This window comes from Papio anubis, chromosome 16 (assembly GCF_008728515.1).
Source record: "Papio anubis isolate 15944 chromosome 16, Panubis1.0, whole genome shotgun sequence".
NCBI classification, from domain to species: Eukaryota; Metazoa; Chordata; class Mammalia; order Primates; family Cercopithecidae; genus Papio; species Papio anubis.
This window is the reverse complement of record NC_044991.1, coordinates 61,669,061-61,693,677: the sequence shown is the minus strand read 5'-3', so window position 1 is coordinate 61,693,677 and position 24,617 is coordinate 61,669,061. Positions and strand designations below refer to the sequence as shown.

Below are 24,617 nucleotides of genomic sequence, written 5' to 3'. Positions count from 1 at the left end.
AAAGGCTTATGATTAGAATAGCAGCCTTCCTCTTTCTTCCTAACCCTAGTTCAGCTTCTTTGAAGCAACTGCTTTCTGGCTTTTGCTAGTATTCCATATTTCTAAATAAGACCTTATATTGTATTTCCTGAATTACAAATTTTAGACATTATTTATTGCACTCCCATCATGGACAGTAATAAAGATTTAGCTCTTTGGGGCCAAGTACGGTGGCTCACGCCTGTAATCCCAGCACTTGGAGGCCAAGGCAGGCGGATTGCCTGAGGTCGCGAGTGCGTTACCAGTCTGACCAACATGGTGAAACCCCGTCTCTACTAAAAATACAAAAAAAATTAGCTGGGCCTGGTGGTGTGTGCCTGTAATCCCAGCTACTCAGGAGGCCGAGGCAGGAGAATTGTTTGAGCCAGGCAGGTGGAGGGTGCAGTGAGCCGAGATCATGCCATTGCATTCCAGCCTGGGTGACAGAGCAAGACTCCATCAAAAAAAAAAAAATTAGCTCTTTGGTACCAATATCCCCTTTTATCCTTTGCCTGATTTTGCTATAGTAGTTACACCATAGTTTCTTGTTTGTTTGTTTTGTCTTGTTTTGTTTTTGAGACAGGGTCTCACTGTCACTCAGGCTGGAGTGCAGTGGCACAGTCATGGCTCACAGAAGCCTTGACCTCCCCAGCTCGGGTGATCCTCCCACTTCAGCCTCCTGAGTAGCTAGGACTACAAGCGCCCGCCATCATGCCTGGCTAATTTTTGTATTTTTTGTAGAGATGGGATTTTGCCATGTTGCCCAGGCTGCTGTCGAACTCCTGGACTTAAGCGATCCACCCTCCTTGGCCTCCTGAAGTGTCAGGATTACAGGCATGAACCACCGCACCTGGTCGACATCATAGTTTTTATTGAATCAATATCATCACCTATATTTTATGACACTGTATGTGTTATTCCACTGCTGGGCATAGTAGTAACTATGACTACTTTTTTCTTCCATGTACTACCTTTTATTTTTCCTGGGATTAGTAATTGTCTTTTATTGCTTGTTTGGTTTTTTGCTTAGTTTTTGGGTGCCAATCACTGTTTTTGTTCCCTAGTTGCTCCATTAGATCTGTCAAGTACCTAACAATGTTTTTTTTTTTTTCTTTTAACACTTAAACACATCAAATAGTTTATAGGTTTTATTGTTTTTCTGGAGATTTTTCTCACACATCTTTCATCCTACCCCAGTCTGTCCTGATTGTTCTCTCGGCCTGGTATAAAGCTGTCATACTGGCACTTACCTTCATAAATCTCCTGTTCTGTATCCCTCCTCTCCTGGATTCCTTCTCCTTTTTATTGATTTTTTTCTGTTTTTCTGAAGTACTTTCTCAGTAGTTGTCTAAGAAAGGGTGTATGAAGGCTGGGCACAGTGGCTCACACCTGTAATCCCAGCACTTTGGGAGGCCCAGGCAGGTAGATCACGAGGTCAGGAGTTTAAGACCAACCTGGCCAAGATTGTGAACTCTCATCTCTACTAAAAACACAAAAAATTAGCCAGGCGTGGTGGTGGGCATCTGTAATCCCAGCTACTTGGGAGGCTGAAGCAGAGAACTGCTTGAACCTGGGAGGCGGAGGTTGCAGTGAGCCAAAATCACGCTACTGCACTCCAGTCTGGGTGACAGAGTGAGACTCCGTCTCAAAAAAACAAAAAAAAAGGTTGTATGAGATATATATTTTGAGTCATTCCATGTCTAAAAAATATCTTTCTTCTGGTTTAGCACCAAATTAATAGTTGGGTAGGATTGAGAATTCTAGACTCGAATAACTTCTGCTTTAGAATTTTGAAAGCATTGCTTCATTGTCTTCTAGTATCTTGGTAGCTATTGAGCCGTTTTATGGTCATGGATATAACCCAGTTTTTTTTTTTCCTGAAATATTTAATATCTTCTGGCCAGGCACAGTGGCTCAAGCCTGTAATCCTAGCACTTTGGGAGGCTGAGGCAAGAGGATCTCTTAAGCCTAGGAGTTTAAAACCAGCCTGGGCAACATAGTAAGACCTCATCTTTACAAAAAATGAACAAAATTAGCTGGGTATGGTGACATGCGCCTGTAGTCCTAGCTACTTGGGTGGCTGAGGCAGGAGGGTCACTTGAGCCCATGAGGTTAAGACTACATTGAGCCAAGATAGTGACACTGCACTCTAGCCTGGGTGACAGAGCAAGACCCTGCCTCAAAAAAAGGAGAAGAAAAATTAAGCGTCTTCTTTTTATCCTGAATGTTTTGAAATTTTATGATGCTATGTCTGGACATGGATCTTTTTAAATTCATTATGTGGAGCACTTGGTAGGCCCTTTCAGTATGGAAACTAGTGTCTTTAATTCTAGAGGGTGTTCCTGAACAACTTTTCCAAATTCCACCTCTGTTTTCTCTATCCTCTTGTTTTGGATGTTTATTGGATGTTGGATTTTCTTGATTGATCAAGTATGCATATTTTATTTTCTATTGTTTTTCCCATCATTTTTACTTACTTTCTCTTACTTTTTCTGGGACCTTTCCTTGTTTTTATCTTCCAGCTCCTCTATTGACTTTTTAATTTTATTTATTACATTTTTCTACATTTACACCTGGTCTCTAGTTGTTTCTTTGAGGCATCCTATTTTTATTTTATCACCACAGTATCCTCTGTTATATCTCTGATTATACATACATCTTTTCAGTTTCTATTTGTTCCAAGCATAGTCTCTTTGTTTTCCTGGTATTTTTTTTTTAACTGTTTGTTTTGGGAGGATTTCTTCCATATGATTTTCTTATATGTATGGCAGTCCTGGCTATCTGTTTCTCTTTAAGAGTGAGACATGGCCTGGCACAATGACTCACACCTATAATCCCAGCATTTTGGGAGGCTGAGGTGGGAGGATTGCTTGAGGCCAGGAGTTCAAGACCAGCCTGGACAACATAGTGAGACCTCGTCTCTCCAAAAAAAAGAAATTAGTCTGGTGTGATGGTACTTGCCTATAGTCCCAGCTACTCAGGAGGCTGAGGCAGAAGGATCGCTCGAGCCTAGGAGTTTGAGGCTGCAGTGAGCTATGATTGTGCCACTATACTCCAGCTTGGGTGACAGCCATCTGTAAAAAAATAATAATAAAAATTTTTAAATGAGACACTAACATATTGACTGGAGAGTCCGTGAATGGGCAGGGATTGTTGGTGGATCATTTTCACTGTAGCGGGGATCAGGCAGTGGGCTGGCCTCTTTCTTTGGGTCAGGGGCATTTACAAATGTCATCATCTGCATGTTTTATTTTGCTTTGAAACTATTCAGTTTTCCCAAAGAGGAATCCTCTAAAGTCCTGTCTGGGGTGGCAGAGTTAGGGCTTTTTTGGGGGGTGGAGAGTGCATAAGACTAGCTGCTGGAGTTGTGAGAGCAGCAACAGGGAAGGTGGCTGGTTTCAGTCTGGAGACTTTATTTCACCTCATTGCTTTTCAGCCCACACCTCTCCTTAGCCCATTACTGTGCAAAGTAGTTCCTAGACTTGTGCCCTTTCTCCAGTTAGCTTTCTCCAGAACTGAGGTCTTCTGCGGGTAGAGTAGAAAGTTAGAGGGATGGGTTATGCGGCAATGGCCATTTGGCTGCACATGGTTGGGATAACACCTGTTGTTCTGAGTGGTCTGTATATAAACTTTCAACTTGATTTTTTTTCTCTATGCCTTACCCCCACCTCCCATAGCACCTGATGCACTCTAGTGCTGAATTTCTCAGTAGTTCTGTGGGGTGAGTTGGCTGATTTTTATTAGTAGTTCTCTTTGTAGGCCACTGTGCTGTAATTTCTTCCACATCACCAAGTGATTTATTCTTCTCTCACCTGCTTTATATTTTTTCACTATTGTATTAAAGTTGGTTTTGCTATAATCTCCTTTTATTTTCTTTGTGGTTTAATATGGTTTTAATCTTTTGTTTTCATTTTAGTGACATTGTTGACGGGAGAGATGATAAACACATGTGATCAATCTGTTATTTTTAACTAAAAGTTCCTCTGTAAGCATTTGGGTTATATATTTCCAGATTTTTCCTACATTTTTCCCTCCAGACTTTTAAATGTTGTATCAATTAGCTAGTACCACAAAAATGTTAATAAACCACTCCAGAATTCAGTAGCTTAAAACAACAACAAGTGTTTACTTAGCTCATCTGTAAGTCAGCAAGGAGTCAGCTGATCTAGGTTGGACATGGCTCGTCAGTTGGCTGGTTACATGGGCTTCATTTATGCATCAGTGACTGGCTGGAGTTGGCTAATCTAGGTTGGGCTCTGCTCCACATGGCTGTCATCCTCTTGGGCCAAGGGATAGACCTAGGTATGTTCTTTTCATAGCATTGGCAGAAGCACAATGGTGAGCAAGCCTAGTCACGCATGTGCTTTTTAAGTTCCTGGTTGCATCACATGTGCTGATATCCCATTGATCAAAACGTAACACATGGCCCGGTGTGGTGGCTCACACCTGTAATCCCAGCACTTTAGGAGGCTGAGGCGGGTGGATCATGAGGTCAGGGGTTCAAGACCAGCTTAGCCAAGATGGTGAAGCCTCGTCTCTACTAAAAATACAAAAATTAGCCAGGCATAGTGACAGGCACCTGTAATCCCAGCTACTCAGGAGGCTGAGGCAGGGATTGCTTGAACCCAGGAGGCGGAGGTTTCAGTGAGCCGGGACTGCGCCACTGCACTCCAGCCTGGGCAACAGAACGATAGTCCATCTCAAAAAAAAAAAAAAAAAAAAGTTACACGTGGCTGAGCCCAGGGGTGGAGATTTCCATCCTGTTCACAACAGGAAGGCACTGCAAAGTTGTATAGCGAAGGGCCTGGACATGGTGGGGCTGGGGAGAAATTGGGGCCAATAATACAACCTACTGCATATAACATATATCAATAAATGTCTAATTTATTTATTTGTTTTTTTTTTTGAGACAGTCTTGCTCTGTCTCCCAGGCTGGAGTGCAGTGGCATGATCTCAGTTCATTGTAACCTCTGCCTCCTGAGTTCAAGTGATTCTTGTGCCTCAGCCTCTCAAGTAGCTGGGATTACAGGCACACACCACCATGCCCGGCTAGTTTTTGTATTTTTAGCAGAGACAAGGTTTCACCATGTTGGTCAGGCTGGTCTCGAACTCCTGACCTCAAGTGATCCTCCTGCTTTGGCCTCCCAAAGTGGTGGGATTACAGGTGTGAGCCACTGCGCCCAGTTCTAGTCTATCATTTTTAATGGCTGCATATTCATTTTATGAATATAGAAATTCTTTAATCAATGTATATATCATTAAATATTTAGGTGATTTTCCAATTTTTAGCTGTTTAAATATTACAGTTAACTTTCTAATGTACAGCAATTTTTGCACTCATGTTTAGTTATTTTCTTATAATGTCCTAGAAATAGAAATATTTGCCACTTTTTAACAATTTCTGGAATGAATTTATTGATTTTTTTCCTTTTTGTGGATGATGGGGTCTCACTGTGTTGCCCAGGCTGGTCTCGAACTCCTGGGCTCAAGCTGCCCTCCCACCTCTACCTCCTTAAGTGCTGAGATTACAGGCGTGAGCCACCACACCCAGTTGGATTTCTGAAATTTATTGCCACATTTACACTCCCATAAAAGAGAGCGATGCAAGAGTCCTTTGTATTTATTTTTGGTTTTTTTTTTTTTTTTTTTGAGATGGAGTCTGGCTCTGTCGCCCGGGCTGGAGTGCAGTGGCGCAATCTCGGCTCACTGCAAGCTCCGCCTCCCGGGTTCCGTATTCTCCTGCCTCAGCCTCCCGGTAGCTGGGACTACAGAAGAGCCGTTACTGCACGCCCGGCTAGTTTTTTGTATTTTTTTTTGAGATGGAGGTCGCTCTATGCGCCAGACTGGAGTGCAGTGGCGGATCTCCAGCTCACTGCAAGCTCCGCCTCGGGTTTCGCCATTCTCCGCCCCTCAGCCTCCCGAGTAGCTGGGACTACAGAGGCGCCCGCCACCTCGCCCGGCTAGTTTTTGTATTTTTAGTAGAGGCGGGGGTTTCACCCGTGTGCCAGGATGGTCTCGATCTCCTGACCTGCGTGATCCGCAGTCTGGCCTCCCAAAGTGCTGGGATTACAGGCGAGCCACGGCGCCCGGCCTTTTTGTATTTTTAGTAGAGGCGGGGGTTTCACCGTGTTAACCAGGATAGTCTCGATCCTCCTCACCTCGTGATCCGCCCGTCTAAGCCTCCCCAAAGTGCTGGGATTACAGGCTTGAGCCACCCAGCCCGAGCCTGTACAGTATTGTTAAATGGTTAGGTATTAACAAGGGAAGTAAAAGGTAAAGTTTTACAGAACCTTTTACTTAGAGTTTGCTTACCTTTTCTGGGGTGGCACACGAGGATGCCTTAGGTCTTTATAAGAGATTGTTTCTCTTGGAATGCTTATGAGTGGTCTTTCTGTAGGCCTATTAGTTTAATTTATTATTGGGTTACTTAAAATGGTTTGATATTGCATAGCCTGAATTGTCTTGTTCTGAAGATTGTGGTCATTTTTGTCAGAAACAACTCTTAACAGTAAATACTCTGCTGTCTGTGAATACTCCCTGCCTCAATCCCTGTTTCCAGAGTGTCAGGTTCAGATAAGTTGTCATTTATCAAGGTGTCTGGTGTCCGTAAAAATAAAGAATATACGCAGCAGTCTGGCAGAAGGGACCAAGTACTGGCCTTTGGAAATGTCACCTTTAAAATAGCCGAGTGCAAAGATAGAGAAACTGAAGACATGCCCTCAGAAGGTGCATGTTTATTTGTTTCCCTAGGAGTCGCACATAAAAATGTAAAGTATACCGTTAAAAAAATATATTTTATGCCCTGTAAGTCAATGATAAGGTTTTTGTTTGGGGAAGAAAAACATGTAAGTTTTATGTATCTCTTTCACAGCCATGTTTTTTTTTTTTGTTTCACAGAGCAAAAAAATGTTTTATATCACTCTAGATTTTTGTTTAATGAATTTATAGACATTTTCATAATGTTATATACATAATTTTGTTTTACTTTTATCACTTATTAAAAAATTCAGACCTACAAATTGAAAAGTAAGTCTTTCATCACCCTGCCCCACCTCCACTTCAGTTCCTCTTGCGTATTTGTTATGAGGTTCCAGTCCTTCTCTTTTGTTGAACATTTGTTTTCCATTATATGCTACTGTAAATAACTCACCAACAACATTTCTAATCTGTTAAAATATTTGAAGAGTTCTATTTTAGCTAGGTCTCTGAACCACTCTGGCTCTTTGAGTGTTTTAGTAATCTCTGCTAACAGTATATATAATAAAGTTAGTTCAGTTATAAATTCTGCAAGTTATATTTCTACAGTTCACATTTTACTGCATATTAATAAAATTATTTAATAAAATTAATGTAGGAATAATTGTATTTTAAAAAAGAAAATATTTGTGAAAATTCACAAGAAAAGGAGTATAAATCACGGAAAATTATGGAAAAATATTCAACTCCATGGATAATTAATAAAGAAAAGCCAATTGAAATTTTAAAACTTTTGAACACTTTTTTTTTTGCCTTGGAAATTGGTAAAGATTTTAGAAGCTAATTCTCAGTTCTGGCAAAGGTTCTATCAAATAAGTATTTTCCCACATGGAAGTTGGCAGATAAATTTGTACAACCATGGGCAGTCTTAAAATGTTTGGAGTTTTTAAAAATTTTATTTATTTATTTTTCTAACACTATCCACCTGAGGATAAAATGTTTGTAGTTTTGATTTTTTATTCTACTTTTGAGAACCTATCCTAAACTAATGCAGAAATATAGACACAAAGCTTTATGGTGCAAAGTTATTAATTGCAGAATTATTTACAATCACTGGAAAAATTAGAAAATACTTTAGAGGGGAGTGGTTAGGTAAAATACGGTTTACCCATGTAGTAGGATATTATGCACATGATATTTAAATATAATTTTAAACTATGTGAAAATGTTTTTTTTTTTTTTTTTTTTTTTTTTGAGACAGAGTCTTGCTCTGTCGCCCAGGCTGGAGTGCAGTGGCGCGATCTCGGCTCACTGCAAGCTCCGCCTCCCGGGTTCACGCCATTCTCCTGCCTCAGCCTCCCGAGTAGCTGGGACTACAGGCGCCCACAACCGCGCCCGGCTAATTTTTTGTATTTTTAGTAGAGACGGGGTTTCACCGTGGTCTCGATCTCCTGACCTTGTGATCCGCCCGCCTCGGCCTCCCAAAGTGCTGGGATTACAGGCGTGAGCCACCGCGCCCGGCCGAAAATGTTTTTTTTTTAAACAATGTAAAATTTTATCTATCTATCTATATATCTATATATATATATTTTAATATAATTTTATTTTTTGGAGACAGGGTCTTACTTTGTCACCCAGGTCACCTAGGCTGAAGTGCAGTGGCACAGTCACAGCTCACGGTAATTTCACACTTCTACGCTCAAGTGATCTTCCCACCCCAGCCTCCCATGTAGCTGAGATGAGGGGCATGCACCACCATGCCTGGTTGATTTTTTTTTTCTTTCTTTTTTTTTCTTTTTTTTTTTTTTTGAGACAGAGTCTTGTTCTGTTGCCCAGGCTGGAGTGCAGTGGTGTAATCTCAGAATTTTTTATGTTTTTTGTAAAGACCAGATCTTACTCTGTTGTCCAGGTGGTCTTGAACTCTAGGCCTCAAGCAATCCACCTGCCTCAGCCTTCCAAAGTGCTGGGCTTACAGGTGTGAACACCCATGCCCAGCATTTTAATGAATCTCAACTATGTAAAAGCAACAAAAATAGTTAGAAAATAGATCCCAAAAGGATAATACGTGTTCCTGTAGAATAAGTTCATGGGTGAGTTTATTTCTTTTCATATAGATATTGATATAGTTTTTTTTTTTTTGAGATGGAGTTTCGCTCTTGTTGCCCAGGCTGGAGTGCAATGGCGCGATCCCGGCTCACCGCAACCTCTGCCTCCCGGGTTCAGGTGATTCACCTGCCTCAGTCTCCTGACTAGCTGAGATTATAGGCATGTACCACCACATCCAGCTAATTTTGTATTTTTAGTAGAGACAGGGTTTCTCCATGCTGGTCAGGCTGGTCTCGAACTCCCGACCTCAGGTTATCCACCCGCCTTGGCCTCCCAAAGTGCTGTGATTACAGGCGTGAGCCACCACGCCCAGCCTCATATGTTTTTTTCCAAATTTCTTCAGTGAGTACATAATTAAAAACTAAATTAAATTAACTTGATTGATAAGAAGATAGGGGCAGTGGAAGTAAACTTGGCAGTGCTCCCCAGACTTCCATGGAGCAGATACATCACAAAAGGGAGTGACCTTGTTTGCTCTGTCCCCTTGACTCTTGCTGCTTGCTTTCCCCTGGCTTCCTTTGTGGCAGCCCAGGGTTGCCTGGGACACTCTGAGAGACACAGGCCAGGACAAGGTCTGGGCCATTGTATTGTGATGTTCTTATTGGAGTGTTGGCTGGGAAACACAGATCTTTGGGCAGGGTTGATATTAGTTTAGTAGAGCAGCTTAAGTTTCACTTTGAAGGCTGTTGCTTGGGCAAAGTGTACTCTGCCTTTCAGTGAGCTAATTAAAAACTCCCTCACTGGGAAGTAGTCTTCATTAGGCTTTAAAAAGGAAAACAAACAAACAGATGCTAATAGGTGGTCCTGCCTTTTCACTGTTGGTGTTTGTCAACAGTGAGATATTCCCAACTAGAAATTCTTGAAATTTGCCACCTAAGCGTTCTTCCAGCTTTCCTTATGCCACCAAAAAAGGCCATGTGACAGGACTTGCTTGCCAAGGAGAAAGAAGGATCAATGCTATCAGAAGGTATTCAAGCATGGGCCGGGCGCGGTGGCTCAAGCCTGTAATCCCAGCACTTTGGGAGGCCGAGGCGGGTGGATCACGAGGTCAGGAGATCGAAACCATCCTGGCTAACATGGTGAAACCCCGTCTCTACTAAAAATACAAAAAACTAGCCGGGCGTGGTGGCGGGCGCCTGTAGTCCCAGCTACTCGGAGGCTGAGGCAGGAGAATGGCGTGAACCTGGGAGGCGGAGCTTGCAGTGAGCCGAGATCGCGCCACTGCACTCCAGCCTGGGGGACACAGCACAAGACACTGTGTCCAAAAAAAAAAAAAAAAAAAAAAAAGGTATTCAAGCATGATTAAGAGTCCAGGCTGCTCTCGTGTTAGACTGATCTGGTGGCTAATCCCAGCTCCACTGTTTCCTGGCTCTGTCACCTTGGGCAAGTCACTTAACAGTTCTAAGCCTCAGTTTCCTTATGTGTAGCATGGGGATGAAAGAGTGTCTGCCTTATAGAGTGAATGTAAAGAATGAATGGTATGGCAAATGGTATGGAGGCATGTAGTAACTGCTCAGGTGGTAGTGGTTGCTATTCTTAATAGTATCCTCCCTTTCAAAAGATCCTTCTGAGCTCTGACCATGTCACTGATCCAGTGAGCTCTGACCACATCACAGCACTCCAATCTGCACAACAGAGCGAGACTATGTCTGTAAAAAAAACTTAAAAAATAAAAGAGACCTCATGATTGTTAGCATCCTTATAGGCCTTATAGGGAGGCCTGGGAGGTTTCAATGAGGTTCTCTTCCTGGAGCCTAGCCTTAGAGGAACAATGGAAGAGTGATGATCCTGAGGCCTGGTGATCCCATCACTTCCAGTTGAGGTTCCTGTGGGCCAAAGCCCTGCCAATGGAAGGAGTCATAGAGGACTCAAGGACCCAGTTTTTGTCAGGTCAACCCAACTTCAAAGCCTGCTTATTCTAATTACCAGCTCTTTAGCCTTGAGCAAATCATGCAGCCTCAAGAGCCTCAATTTGATCCCAGAATATCTACCTTCTAGAGATAGCGGAGGAATAAATAAGAAATATAAAATGCTTAGCATGCTTCCTTAGCAGAATCCACTCAATAACTAGTTGCTCTGCCTATTGTTATTTTTATGGTGCAGACAGATTGAGATCAAGAGGGTGGCACAGTGATGCAGTCAGAACATGGAGTCTGAAGTAAAACCATTTGCTTTAAATCCTGTTGCTCTCATTCACTAGTTTCGTGACCCCAGGCAAATAACTTATCTGTCTTTCAGTTTCATTATCTGTAAAATGGGGACAGTAATTGTATCCACTGCATGGAATTATTGAAAGGACTAAATGACTTAAGGCAAGTAAAGTGCTTACAGTCATGGCTGGAACAGAGTAAGTGCTCAATAAATTATCATCGTTATCACTGATATGTACTCAGCTCTGAGAGAGGCTGCCTTGTTAAAAGAGCACACTTGGCAAGGAATGTAATACATTGGCCCTGCCCCCAGGAATGCCTCCTCCTCCTGGGCAGTCTCACTTGTTGCCCCAGACCCTGGTGCAGCTTCCTCTTCTGATAGTCCTGTGGGACCTGAGCCCTTTTGACTACATTCCAGTGTGTCTCTGCCTGTCTTGGTACAGGTCATCATCTGTGACCCAATCTCTTTGTTCTCTGATTACTCCACTTGAAGTCCCTGTCCTGAACCAGTCCCCATGGCCCCACCTCATTACATTCCTGCTCAGTCCTGTAGCTGTGCCGCCCACCCAGGCCCAGATCACTGTAAGGTGCAGTCCCTGGAGGCAAAGTATTCCCCAGGTCTTGCTGAGGCTTGTTTTGGCCCCCACCCTGACACAAATAGAGAGTTAGAAGACATAACATATTCAAAGCTAGATTGAGTAGGTAATGAAATTTCCTGATACTACAGCCAATGTACATACACATTTGACCAATTTACTCTAATATCCCTAGGATAAAGCTAAATATCAAGGTTTGTATAGAAAGCCTAGTGCCTGTGCATCTGGGCTGCCCTAGAAAATGGTAGATTATATCATTTTGGGGTAAAACTCTTAGTCTTCTTGGCACAGTTCCTTTTGGTTAGGCGAGCGTGATGCCCTAGCTCTTGCCCACATGAGGCTGCCATTGCAGACATGATTTCAGGTATCCTGTCTGGGCCTGTAGGTAGATGTTTTTGGATGACTGTGCAAGCTAAGCCTTCCGTGATCTGACTCCTACCTGCTTGCTGAGACTTTTTGGATTGTAACTTTTTAAATTTTTTTAGACGGAGTCTCACTCTGTTGCCCAGGCTGGAGTGCAGTGGCATGATCTCGGCTCACTGCGACCTCCACCTCCCAGGTTCAAGTGATTCTCCTGCCTCAGCCTCCTGAGTAGCTGGGACTACAGGCGCCCGCCACCATGCCCAGCTAATTTTTGTATTTTTAGTGGAGATGGTGTTTCACCATATTGGCCAGGCTGGTCTTGAACTCCTGACCTTATGATCCACCTGCCTCGGCCTCCAAAGTGCTGGGATTACAGGCGTGAGCCACCACACCCGGCTGGATTGTAACTTTTTATTGAAGTATGACATATATACAGAAAAATATATAACTCATTAGTGTACAGATACATGAATTTTCACAAAACGTTGAATAACCAGCACCCAGATTAAGAAACAGTGGTACTAGCATCCACGAACTCCTTTTGTGTTCTCTTTCCAGTCACTCCTCCCAGCTCTTGCCCTGTTTTGGCTATATTGAGCTAATTACAGTACCCACCCCCTACCCCAGCACACCGTTCTCTCTTGCCCTCCTGCCCGTGCACAGCCTTGGACTGCCTGGCCTCACCTACTCATTGTTCAAAACTCAGGTGTCAGCCTCCCTTGATGGGCTAGGTCTGCTTCCTTTGTACTTTCCTCCTCTATTTTGTAATTGTTTACTGGCAGCTGCCTGAGGATGGAGACTATCTGAGTCACCAGGTTTCCTGGCACCCAGCACACTCTTCGTATAGAGCAAACTCCAGAAATGTTTGCTTATTGCACAGTTTGTTTAAAATATTTGAAGTCACTTCTCACTTTCCTTGATCTTCTCTGACTCTGCCCCAAGCACATATCATTCCTCTTCTGCCTTCCTAACTCCTTTTTACCCCTTCTAGCTTTTTTCAAAACACATAGCACTTTCTGGGTCTCCTGCCTGCCTCCATACTCACCCTCACTTTTGCTCAGGCTGTGCGTATGCCCCGTCCACACCTGTCCCAGCATCCCACACCCAGATTTCCCACACACCAACCTACTGACTGTTGCAGCACCGTGTTTCTGCCCCCAGACTGCGGGCCTCAGCCATGCAATAGTTCACAGAGAGCATTCTCTGGGCCAGCTCCCTGCCGCAACAAACCTTCAATCGCTATTCTGCAGGCTCTGCTTTATTTGAGTCAGATTTATTTTGTGTTTTGCCCATGTTCATGACTGTGTATTACACTTCATAAGTTTTTCTTCCTCAAGAACATTGGTTTCCTTTAATATTCTTGTATTTTTAAAAAAGATTTCATATGTATTGCTGAATGATATTCATTCATTCATTTCTTCATTTGTTCATTTATCACATGTGCCAGGAACTGTGCTAGGTGCTGGAGAGCCAAAGTTAAGATAAATGTATTGCCCTTGAGAAACTCACAGAGAAGTGGGGAGAGAGAGAGAAACATATGCAGATTATTATAAGATAGCATTGGTATTGAATGAGATAGGCTTATTAACACAGGGATTAAGAGTGGGTACCGGAGTCAGCTATGTGGTTTTGGTCACATTACTGAAGCTTTCTGTTTCTGTGTCTTGGTTTCTTGACCTGTAAAATGGGTAGAATGTGTGGTTTTTATCTCAGTAAAGCTGTTATAAGGAGCAGGAATAGAGCTTTCACAGGGCTATTGTGATGTTTCCTGAGGACCTTTTTGAGTCAGAAACTGTTCTCGATGCAGAGGATACAGTACAGTGCCTGGCACCTAGGAAGTGATCCATAAATGTCAGCTATAATCACGGTTTACGTTACCACCTTTGCTTGGGCTCATAGACAAAGTGACCTTTCACCTGGCTATCGAAGGAATGGTTTCTACTAGAAAAAGGGCAGAGAAGGATGGCTTAGGCAGAAGGAATAGCCTAAGAACAGACACAGAAGAATGAAACAGCATGATGTTTTCAGAAATTGGGAATAGTCCAGTGTAGCTGGAGGACAGGGTGTGTGTGGAAGAGTGGTGAGAGGTGAAACTGGAGAAATGAGACCCAGTGGTGAAGGGTCTTGTTTGCTGTTGGAGTTTAGACTTAACCTGATAGATGAAATGGAACCATCAGAAGCCTTTAAAGACTGGCTTGCCACAATCTGAACTGCTTTAGAAGGCTCCTTTGGTGCTTCTGTGGATGGACTTGGTTGAGAGGCAATTGGGAGACCGCTAAGGAGGAGAGGGAAAGGCTGCTGGAGAGAAATGAGAGCAAGAACTGAAGGGACAAATTCTCCAGAGGTGGATCCACAGGGCTTGGTGACTGGTGGAGGAAAGAACATGGGAGCTGGAGGGTGAAGGGTTGCCAGGGTATCTGGCTAGTTGTTGATGCCGGTTACCGACAAAGAATAGCAGGAGGAACAGATTTTTCCTTCCCAAAGACTACTTCAGTCTATGGAAGGAAGACTGCTTCTTCCTGATCCTAGGAGAAAGTATTCTAAAACTCACAAGTCCATTCGACTAGGCTGTGAGCCTCTTCTTCTCTCTTGGGCCTTATAAACAGTCAGTTTCAGACAAGCAATTATTAACCTCAGGCAATTAGGGCAAGAGATGGCTGTGTTTATTTCACTCCTTGTGTCTCCTCGGGGAGAGAGAGGAGAAAGTCATGTGTTTGTTTTCACCATACTGTGCGAATGGATGGAGTTGGAGCATTAGCCTCCATCCTCTGGTAACAGACACATGGACCTCTTCTATTGCCTACTCCCAATCCATAGAGAACCATGTTAAGTTAAAAAGTTCTTTTCAGTGTTTTCCCTCTCTTGGCCAGTTTCCCACCAAAACATTCAGATTTTTGACCCAATGAAAGAATCAATCCCTAGCTCACTCTAGCTGTTGGGCTCCAGAACAGCACCTTTCCCACTACTGCCACCTCCCTATCCCAGAGTGACCTGGTTCTGAGTCTAAAGTCTGTGGCTCAGCAGATGTGTGCATGCCACTGCTGGTGTCACAACTTAGCTGAGCATGATCCTGTTCCTACACAGTCGTAATTATGAGTACCCTGGATACAGGACATCATGACTGTCACTGTCAATATGGCGAGACATCCCCCCTCTCCATAGAATTCTGTCCTGTTACTTCTAGCTTCTTTCTTTCTCTGCCTCCCTTCTACTTTCTGTCAGCTAGGGTTTTTCTAGCTGATGAGTTTCTTTGGTTTGAAGAATAAAGCACACAGAGTTCTTTTCTCTCCACTCCCTTGTCTGTGAAGTTGTCGTGTTTATAACCCTTTGTCTTCCAAGGTAGTTTTTAGATGTTTCAAGTATACAGACCACTTTGGTGGCAAAAGATCTCGTCAATTATCTCTTCCTGTTTGTCTCTAGAGCTGGATTAGCAGAGAGGTAAAACTCCTTGGACTGGAGTGACTGGTTCCTCCTTTTATGAAACACCATTAAGAGGATGTGTTATTTTTATTTTTTTATTGAAACAGGGACTTACTCTGTCACCCAGGCCGGAGTGCAATGGTTCAGTCTTAGCTTACTGTGGCCTTAACCTCTAGGGCTTAAATGATCCTACCACCTCAGCCTCCTAAGTAGTTGGGACCACAGGTGTGTGACACCGCAACCAGCTTATTTTTTTTATTTTTATTTTTGTAGAGATGGGGTTTCACTATGTTGCCCAAACTAGTCTCTAACTCCTGGGTTCAAGCAGTCCTCCCACCTTGGCCTTTCAAAGTGCTGGGATTACATGTGTGAACCACCATGCCCAGCCTGTTATTTTCAGTAAATAGTTGACCCCACACTAATGAAAGTGAGCATGGATATTGTCATTTTAGAAAACATCATTACAAGACACCTGTTGGGCTTTATACCTTGGACCATCAATTGCACCCTACTGATTTCTGGGCCACTTGGAAACTCCTGTTGTAAACTAGGGCTCTCTATCCTTAGTTTTAGAGTATCCTGTTGTCTTAAGGGAATAGCTATTTTTTCAAAGAAGTTAGCTTTTTTCTAATGATAAAAACAAAGCATGTTCATTTTAGAAAGTTTAGAAAATGCAGTGAAGCAAAAATGAAAAATTGTTCATAATTTCACTACCCAGAGATAACCACTATGAACTTTGTGGCCTTGGCTTTTAGTCTTCTATTTATTTACTTATTTTTGGTAGTCTGAGACTGGGCAATTTACGAAAGAAAGAGGTTTAATTGGACTCATAGTTCCACATGGCTGGGGAAGGTCTCACAATCGTGGCGGAGGGCAAAAAGCACTTCTTACATGGCGGTGGCAAGAGAGAATGAGGAAGAAGCAAAAGCGGAAACTTCTGATAAACCATTAGATCTTGGGAGACTCATTCACTATTACGAGAATAGCATGGGAAAGACCAGCTCCCATGATTCAATTACCTTTCCCTGGGTCCCTCCCATAACACATGGGAATTCTGGGAGATACAATTCAAGTTGAGATTTAGGTGGGGACACAGCCAAACCATATCATTCTGCCTCAGCCCCTCCAAATCTCATGTCCTTACATTTCAAAACCAATCATGCCCTCCCAACAGTCCCCCAAAGTCTTAACTCATTTCAGTGTTAGCCCAAAAGTCCACAGCTTAAAGTCTCATCTGACACAAGGCAAGTCCCTTCTGCCTATGAACCTGTAAAATCAAAAGCAAATTAGTTACTTCCTAGATACAATGGGGGTATAGGCATTGGGTAAATACAACCATTACAAATAGAAATTGGCCAAACCAAAGGGGCTACAGGCCTCATGCAAGTTGGAAATCCAGCAGGGCATGATCTTCTTTGACTTCATGTCTCACATCTGGGTCATGCTGATGTAAGAGGGGGCTTCCCACGGTCTTGGACAGCTCCACCCTGTGGCTTTGCAGGGTATAGCCTCCCTCTCAGCTGCTTTCACAAGCTGGTGTTGAGTGGCTGTGGCTTTTCCAGGCCCACAGTGCAAGCTGTTGGTGGATCTACCATTCTGGGATCTGGAGGACGGTGGCTGTTTTCTCAGCTCCACTAGGTGGTGCCCCAGTAGGGACACTGTGTGGGGGCTCCGACCTCACATTTCCCTTCCACACTGCCCTAGCAGAGGTTCTCCATGAGGGCCCCGCCCCTACTGCAAACTTTTGCCTGGGCACCCAGGCTGGAGTGCTGTGGCACAATCTTGGCTCACTGCAACCTCTGCCTCCCAGGTTCAAGCAATTCTCCTGCCTCAGCCTCCCGAGTAGCTGGGATTATAGGTGCCCACCACTACCCCTGGCTAATGTTTATTTTTAGTAGAGACGAGGTTTTACCATGTTGGCCAGGCTGGTCACGAACTCCTGGTCTTGATCTGCCTGCCTCGGCCTCACAAAGTGCTGGGATTACAGACTTGAGTTACTTTGCCTGCTGGCTTTTAGTCTTCTAAAAAATGTTTGTGCATGTTTTTTAATAAAAGAAATGATAATATATGTCTCTTTTATAAACTTCATTTAATAGGATATTATAAACACCTTTCTGTGTCATTGCATATTCTTAATAGCATCATGTTTAATGATTTCATAGTAGTCCATTTTACATAGGAAATGAGGACATTACTAATAAAATTAATATACTTTTGTTTGAAAAATAAAACATGAATTCTCATGAATGTAGCAGGTAAGGAAGGGCTGTTGTAAAGAGTGATAAGTGTTGCAACAGTCAAAGGGATGGGTTTCCAGCTCTGAATAACATAAGCAATAAGTGTAGGCTTAGTAAATTGGTACATTAGATAGGACATGGATGTTAATAGACTTGATCCTTTATACATCTTTGGGTTGAAATTTTGTAAAATCGTTCTAGGTCTCAAAATTTCACAAGATTTATGCCTGTAGTGTCTCAGGTTGCCAAAGGTAGATGGTTTTGACTTTCTTGGTTTTCTTTCATTGGAAATCAAGCCAAGAAGCTCTGACTGTGTGAATTTGCATAGCACCTTGTGTACCAGGAGGCACTTGGCAGGTGATTATTTGAGCAGTTATGGAAGGTTTTGTGTTGACAGGGACTCACTGAGTCTAATCATGATTGATGAGGCTGGATTATTCCATACATTTCTTTCTTTTTACAGGCAGTGCTTTCCTCAGTGCTATTTTTCTTGCCTTAGCGACATACCAGTCTCTGTACCCCCTTACCTTGTTTGTCCCAGGACTCCTCTATCTCCTCCAGGTAAGCGCTTGCTGGTCAGAAGCCAGCACCCAAGTGACATTTAATACATGGCCTGGTCCCTGCTCGGGGGAAGTAAGGGCATGGGTTAGTAAAGGCAGCAGGAAACTTGCTCCTAGTTGAAAATACAAACACATAGAAACTTGACTAACTGTAAACAAAGTAGACTTAGTGATCATTAAGTCCCAACTACAGTTGACCTCCCCATATCTGCAGGGGATATGTTCTAAAGCCCCTAACGGAGGCCTGAAACTGCATTTGGTACCGAACCCTACATATACTATGTTTTTTCTATCTAATAACTAAGATAACTACTAAGTGACTAACAGGCAGGGATACACTAGACAAAGGGGCGATTCATGTCTCGAGTGGGACAGAGCAGGACAGTGTGAGATTTCATCACACTACTCAGAATGGCATGCAATTTAAAACTTATGAATTGTTTGTTTCTGGAATTTTCCATTTTAGTACCGCAGTTGACAACAGGTAACTGAAACCATGGAGAGTGAAACCTCAGATAAGGGAGGCAATACTGTATGCATATCCTTGCGAATGTATAAGTGCATTTTATTTTAGATATTTGCAAATGCAACTATCTTGCATTTTTCTTTTCTCAACTAATGATCCCCTCTGAGCTCATTTCTTTAACTTTTCTTTGTAATAACACTTTGTAACATTCTTACAGGACTTAAATGGAGTATGTGCATCTGATATAATGCTTGGAACATTGTGGGTGATCAATAAACATTAATTGAAGAATACAAATAGCTGACATTTACTGAGAATGGATTACACGTCAGGCACCATGCTAAGCACTCTGTAGGCATCATCTCATTTTAACCTTATAAGAACTTTATGGAGTAGGTCATATTATTAGCCATGTATTAGTCTAGTATTAGCCATATTAGACACATGAATTGAAACTGGAATGTTGGGAGGTTAAGTCACTTAAGGTCACAGGACCAGCGAGTGACATTGCTGATATATGAACTGTGGCCATCTGATGCCAGAGCTTGCTCTCTAATCATCTTTTTCTACTCAAATGAGAATAGTACATGTTTCTTCAAGAGGAAGTAACTGCATGTAGGCCCCACATTGTCCAAATCTTTTCTTACAAGAGAAATGTTTCTTGAAAGTGTACAGGTGACAGTGCCAGGACTTAGACCCAGAAATGTCTGATTTCGGAGTCTTTCTTAATCTCAAGCACTGCTAAAGCTGAGTGTGTATTCCATTTATTGAAATAGGCCATATGCATGTTATTTTAAATGATTTCATAATATTGTGTTGATGCAGACAATGATTCATGGTTTGCTTGATCTTTTTCTTATTTGGGGAATTTGAGATATGTCTTTATTTATGTTTGAGATATGTCATTTATATTAATTGTCACTAATATAAATAATGTAGAATTTTTTTTTGTTTTTTTTTTTTTTGAGAGCTGGGCCTTGCTCTGTCACCCAGGCTGGAGTGCAGTGGCACAATCTCAGCTCACTGCAGCCTCCATCTCCCAGGCTCAATCAATCCTCTCACCTTAGCTGCCTGAGTAACTGGGACTACAGGCGTGTGCCACCACACCCAGCTAATTTTTTGTAGAGATGGGGTTTCGCCATGTTGCCCAGACTGGCCTTGAATTCCTGGGCTCAAGCAATCCACCCACACACCTTGGTCTCCCAAAGTGCTAGGTTTATAGGAATGAGCCACTTGACCCAGCCAGAAATTTGTTTTTATTTGTTTTCTCTTTCTTTTTCTTATTTTTGAGACAAGGGTCTCACTTTGTTGTCCAGGATGGGATGTGCAGTGCAGCAATCACGGTTCACTGCAGCCTCAACCTCCCGGCCTCAAGCAATCCTCTCACCCCACCCTCCCTAGTAACTGGGACTATGGGCATGCACCACCACACCCAGCTAATTTTTGTATTTTTTTGTAGAGATGGGGTTTTGCCATGTTGCCCAGGCTGGTCTCAAACTCCTGGGTTCAAGTGATCCTTCCCCCTTGGCCTCCCAAAGTGCTAGGATTACAGGTGTGAGCCACCGTGCCCAGCTTGAAATTATTTTCTTCAAGTATGTTCCTTTAGCTAAATCATTGGAACCAAGGCGAAAAGTTGTATTGTTCTTATTAGGCAATTATACCAGATTGTTCACCAGAAAGCCTGAACCAGTTTGCAGTGCCACCATCAGTATCTAAAGAGAAGTGGACCACTTGCCTCCCCATCTGCCAGCACTGACTTTTCAAGTTTGATTTATGATTGCCAGTTCAGTAGATGTGTCACCATACTGTGAAGTTATTTTGCTTTGATGTTCTCTCTGTATTCTTGCTGAGTTGAAGCATCTTTCCACATGACAATGTGCTGCTTGTATTTTCTTTTTTATTTCCTATTTATGGCTTATTCTTTAGAAAGTCTAAGCACTAAGAATATATATAGCCAGACTTTTTATACAACTATGTATCAGATAAATAATATAGTATATTTATTCATACACATGAATGGACCAGAAATTTAAAAATGGTTTCTGAGCTTGTCCAACCTGCAAAAAATGAATAAGTAAATAAAAGAAGATAAAAATGGTTTCTTAAGCCAATCTCTATGCACCACTTTATATAAAACAACTTCTGTTTAAAACTAAAGGAAATTTCCTCCTGACACTAGTGGACAGTACAACTGACTCATGAAGTCAAGCAGCTCCTCTACCAATATTGACTAAGTACCTATAATGTGCTAGATACTATGCCAGACTGCAGACATAAAGCAATTGAAGGATGCTGAGCAGGTGAGTGCTCCTGGAAGATTGTTTTGGCAGCAGCCTGTGGGGTAGATGGGAGTAGGAAGAACTGAAGTTGGGAAAGCTTAGAACATTGTACTAGATCAAGTCAGAGGGGTAAATTTGGGGCCCAAACCAGTGTCAGAGGAGATAGAGAGATGAGAGACTAGATGCAGGGGAATTCTAGGAGGTAGAATCAACTGTGCTTGGCAACTGTCTGTATATGGGGACAGGAGTGGAAGAGTTTGAGATGAACTTCAGGATCCCATTTATGCAGAAATTAAAACTCCATCTCCCACTATATTTGTATATATATTTTTATAAGTATATGAAGTAGCCTGGTGTATTAGTCCATTCTTATGCTGCTTTAAAGAACTGCCCGAGCCAGGCATGGTAGCTCACACCTGTAATCTCAGCACTTTGGGAGGCTGAGGCGAGTGTATCACTTGAGGTCAGGAGTTTGAGACCAGCCTGGCCAACATGACGAAACCTCATCTCTACTAAAACTACAAAAATTAGCCAGACATGGGGGAGCGTGCCTGTAATTCCAGCTACTTGGGAGGCTGAGGCAGGAACATTGCTTGAACCCGGGAGACAGAGGTTGCAGAGAGCCTAGATCACACCACTGTACTCCAGCCTGGGTGATGAAGTGACACTCTGTCTCAAAAAAAAAAAAAAAAGAAAAGAAAAAGAACTACCGAGACTTGGTTATTTATTTATTTATTTTTGCTGGTGGTACATGAAATACTTTTTTTTAATTTTTTTAAAAATTTTACTTTAAGTTCTAGAATACACGTGCTGAACATGCAGGTTTGTTACATAGGTATACATGTGCCATGGTGGTTTGCTGTACCAATCAACCCATCATCTAGGTTTTAAGCCCCACATGCATTAGGTATTTGTCCTAACGTTCTCCCTCCTTTTGTCCCCCACCCCGTGACAGGCCCTGGTGTATGATGTTTCCCTCCCTGTGTCCATGGGTTCCCATTGTTCAACTCCCACTTATGAGTGAGAACATGTGGTGTTTGGTTTTCAGTTCCTAGGTTAGTTTGCTAAGGATGATGGTTTCCAGCTTCATCCATGTCCCTGCAAAGGACGTGAACTCTTTTTTATGGCTGCATAATATTCCATGGTGTATATATGCCACATTTTCTTTATCCAGTCTATCATTGCTGGGCATTTGCATTTGTTCCAAGTCTTTGCTATTGTAAGTAGTGCTGTAATAAACATACGTGTGCTTGTGTTTTATAGTAGAATGCTTTATAATCCTTTGGGTATATACCCAGTAATGGGATTGCTGGGTCAAATGGTATTTCTGGTTCTAGATCCTTGAGGAATCACCACACTTCCACGATGGTTGAACTAATTTACACTCCCACCAACAGTATAAAAGCATTCCTATTTCTCTGCATCCTTGCCAGCATCTGTTTTTTCCAGACTTTTTAATGATTGCCATTCTAACTGGTATGAGATGGTATCTCATTGTGGTTTTGATTTGCATTTCTCTAATGACTAGTAATGATGAGCTTTTTTCATGTTTCTTGGCCACATAAATGTCTTCTTTTGAGAAGTGTCTGTTCATATCCTTTGCCCACTTTTTGATTTTTTTTTTTTTTTTTTTTTTTTTCCTGAGACGGAGTTTTCCTGTGTCACCCAGGCTGGAGTGCAGTGGCATGATCTCGGCTCACTGCAACCTCCGCCTCCCGGGTTCGAGCGATTCTCCTGCCTCAGTCTCCCAAGTAGCTGGGACTGCAGGCACGTGCCACCATGCCTGGTTACTTTTTTGTATTTTTAGTAGAGACGGGGTTTCACCATGTTAGCCAGGATGGTCTCAATCTCCTGACCTCATGGTCTGCCCACCTCAGCCTCCCAAAGTGCTGGGATTATAGGCATGAACCACTGCGCCTGGCCTGTTTTTTTCTTGTAAATTTGTTTAAGTTCCTTGTAGATTCTGGATATTAGACTTTTGTCAGATGGATAGATTGTAAAAATTTTCTCCCATTCTGTAGGTTGCCTGTTCACTCTGATGATAGTTTCTTTTCTTTTTTTTTTTTTTTTTTTTTGAGACAGAGTCTCACTCTGTTGCCCAGGCTAGAGTACAGTGGATCCCGGCTCACTGCAAGCTCTGCCTCCTGGGTTCACATCATTCTCCTGCCTCACCTTCCGGAGTAGCTGGGACTACAGGCGCCCGCCACCACGCCCAGTTAATGTTTTGTATTTTTAGTCGAGACGGGGTTTCACCTTGTTAGCCAGGCTGGTCTCGATCTCCTGACCTCGTGATCCGTCTGCCTCGGCCTCCCAAAGTGCTGGGATTACAGGTGTGAGCTACCGCTCCCGGCCATGATAGTTTCTTTTGCTGAGCAGGAGCTCTTTAGTTTAATTAGATCCCATTTGTCAATTCTGGCTTTTGTTGCAATTGCTTTTGGTGTTTTAGTCATGAAGTCTTTGCCCATGCCTGTGTCCTGAATGGTACTGCCTAGGTTTTCTCCTACGGTTTTTGTGGTTTTAGGTTTTACGTTTCAGTCTTTAATCCATCTTGAGTTAATTTTTGTATAAGGTGTAAGGAAGAAGTCCAGTTTCTGTTTTCTGCATATGACTAGCCAGTTTCCCCAGCACCATTTATTAAATAGGGAATCCTTTCCCCATTGTTTGTTTTTGTCAGGTTTGTCAAAGATCAGATGGTTGTAGATGTATGATGTTACTTCTGAGGCCTCTGTTCTGTTCCATTGGTCTATATATCTGTTTTGGAACCAGTACTATGCTGTTTTGAGTACTGTAGCCTTGCAGTGTAGTTTGAAGTCTGGTAGCATGTTGCCTCCAGCTTTGTTCTTTTTGCTTAGGATTGTCTTGGCTATACGGACTCTTTTGGGGTTCCATATGAAATTTAAAGTAGTTTTTTCTAGTTCTGTGAAGAAAGTCAATGGTAGCTTGATGGGACTAGCATTGAATCTACAAATTACTTTGGGCAGTATGACCATTTTCATAATATTGATTCTTCCTATCCATGAGCAAGGAATTTTTTTCCATTTGTTTTGTCCTCTCTTATTTCCTTGAGCAGTGGTTTGTAGTTCTCAAAGAGGTCCTTCACATCACTTGTAAGTTGTATTCTTAGGTATTTTATTCTCATTGTAGCAATTGTGAATGGACGTTCACTCATGATTTGGCTCTCTGCTTGTCTATAATTGGTGTATAAGAATGCTTGTGATTTTTGCACATTGATTTTGTATCCTGAGACTTTGCTGAACTTGTTTATCAGCTTGAGGAGTTTTTGGGCTGAGACGATGGGGTTTTCTAAATATACAATCATGTCATCTGCAAACAGAGACAATTAGACTTCCTCTTTTCCTGTCTGAATACCCTTTATTTCTTTCTCTTGCCTGATTGCTCTGGCCAGAACTAATGCTATGTTGAATAGGAGTGGTAAGAGAGGGCATCCTTGTCTTGTACCAGTTTTCAAAGGGAATGTTTCCAGTTTTTGCCCATTCAGTATGATATTGAGACTTGGTCATTTATAAAGGAAAGAGGTTTAATTGACTCACAGTTCCACATGACTGGGGAGGCCTCAGGAAACTTACAATTATAGTGGAAGGGGAAGCAAACATGTCCGCCTTCACATGATGGCAGGAAGGAGAGGTGCCAAGCAAAGAGGGAAAAGACCCTTATAAAACCATCAGATCCTATCAGGAGAAGAGCAGCATGGGGGTAACCATCTCC

The 24,617-nt window shown here is 42.5% G+C and overlaps 1 protein-coding gene across 4 annotated transcripts in view; it reads left to right on the top strand.

Moving 5' to 3' along the window:
- Positions 1-24,617, top strand: part of PIGU (phosphatidylinositol glycan anchor biosynthesis class U) — a 110,422-nt gene that overhangs the window by 35,045 nt on the left and 50,760 nt on the right. For 3 of the 4 annotated variants that reach the window (XM_009216281.2, XM_021921121.2, XM_021921122.2), the window contains one exon: positions 18,050-18,147. The exons of the other annotated variant lie outside the window; for it this stretch is intronic. In XM_009216281.2, coding sequence (XP_009214545.2) covers positions 18,050-18,147 — 98 coding nt within the window. The remainder of the gene's footprint in view (positions 1-18,049; positions 18,148-24,617) is intronic. 4 annotated transcript variants of the gene reach the window in all.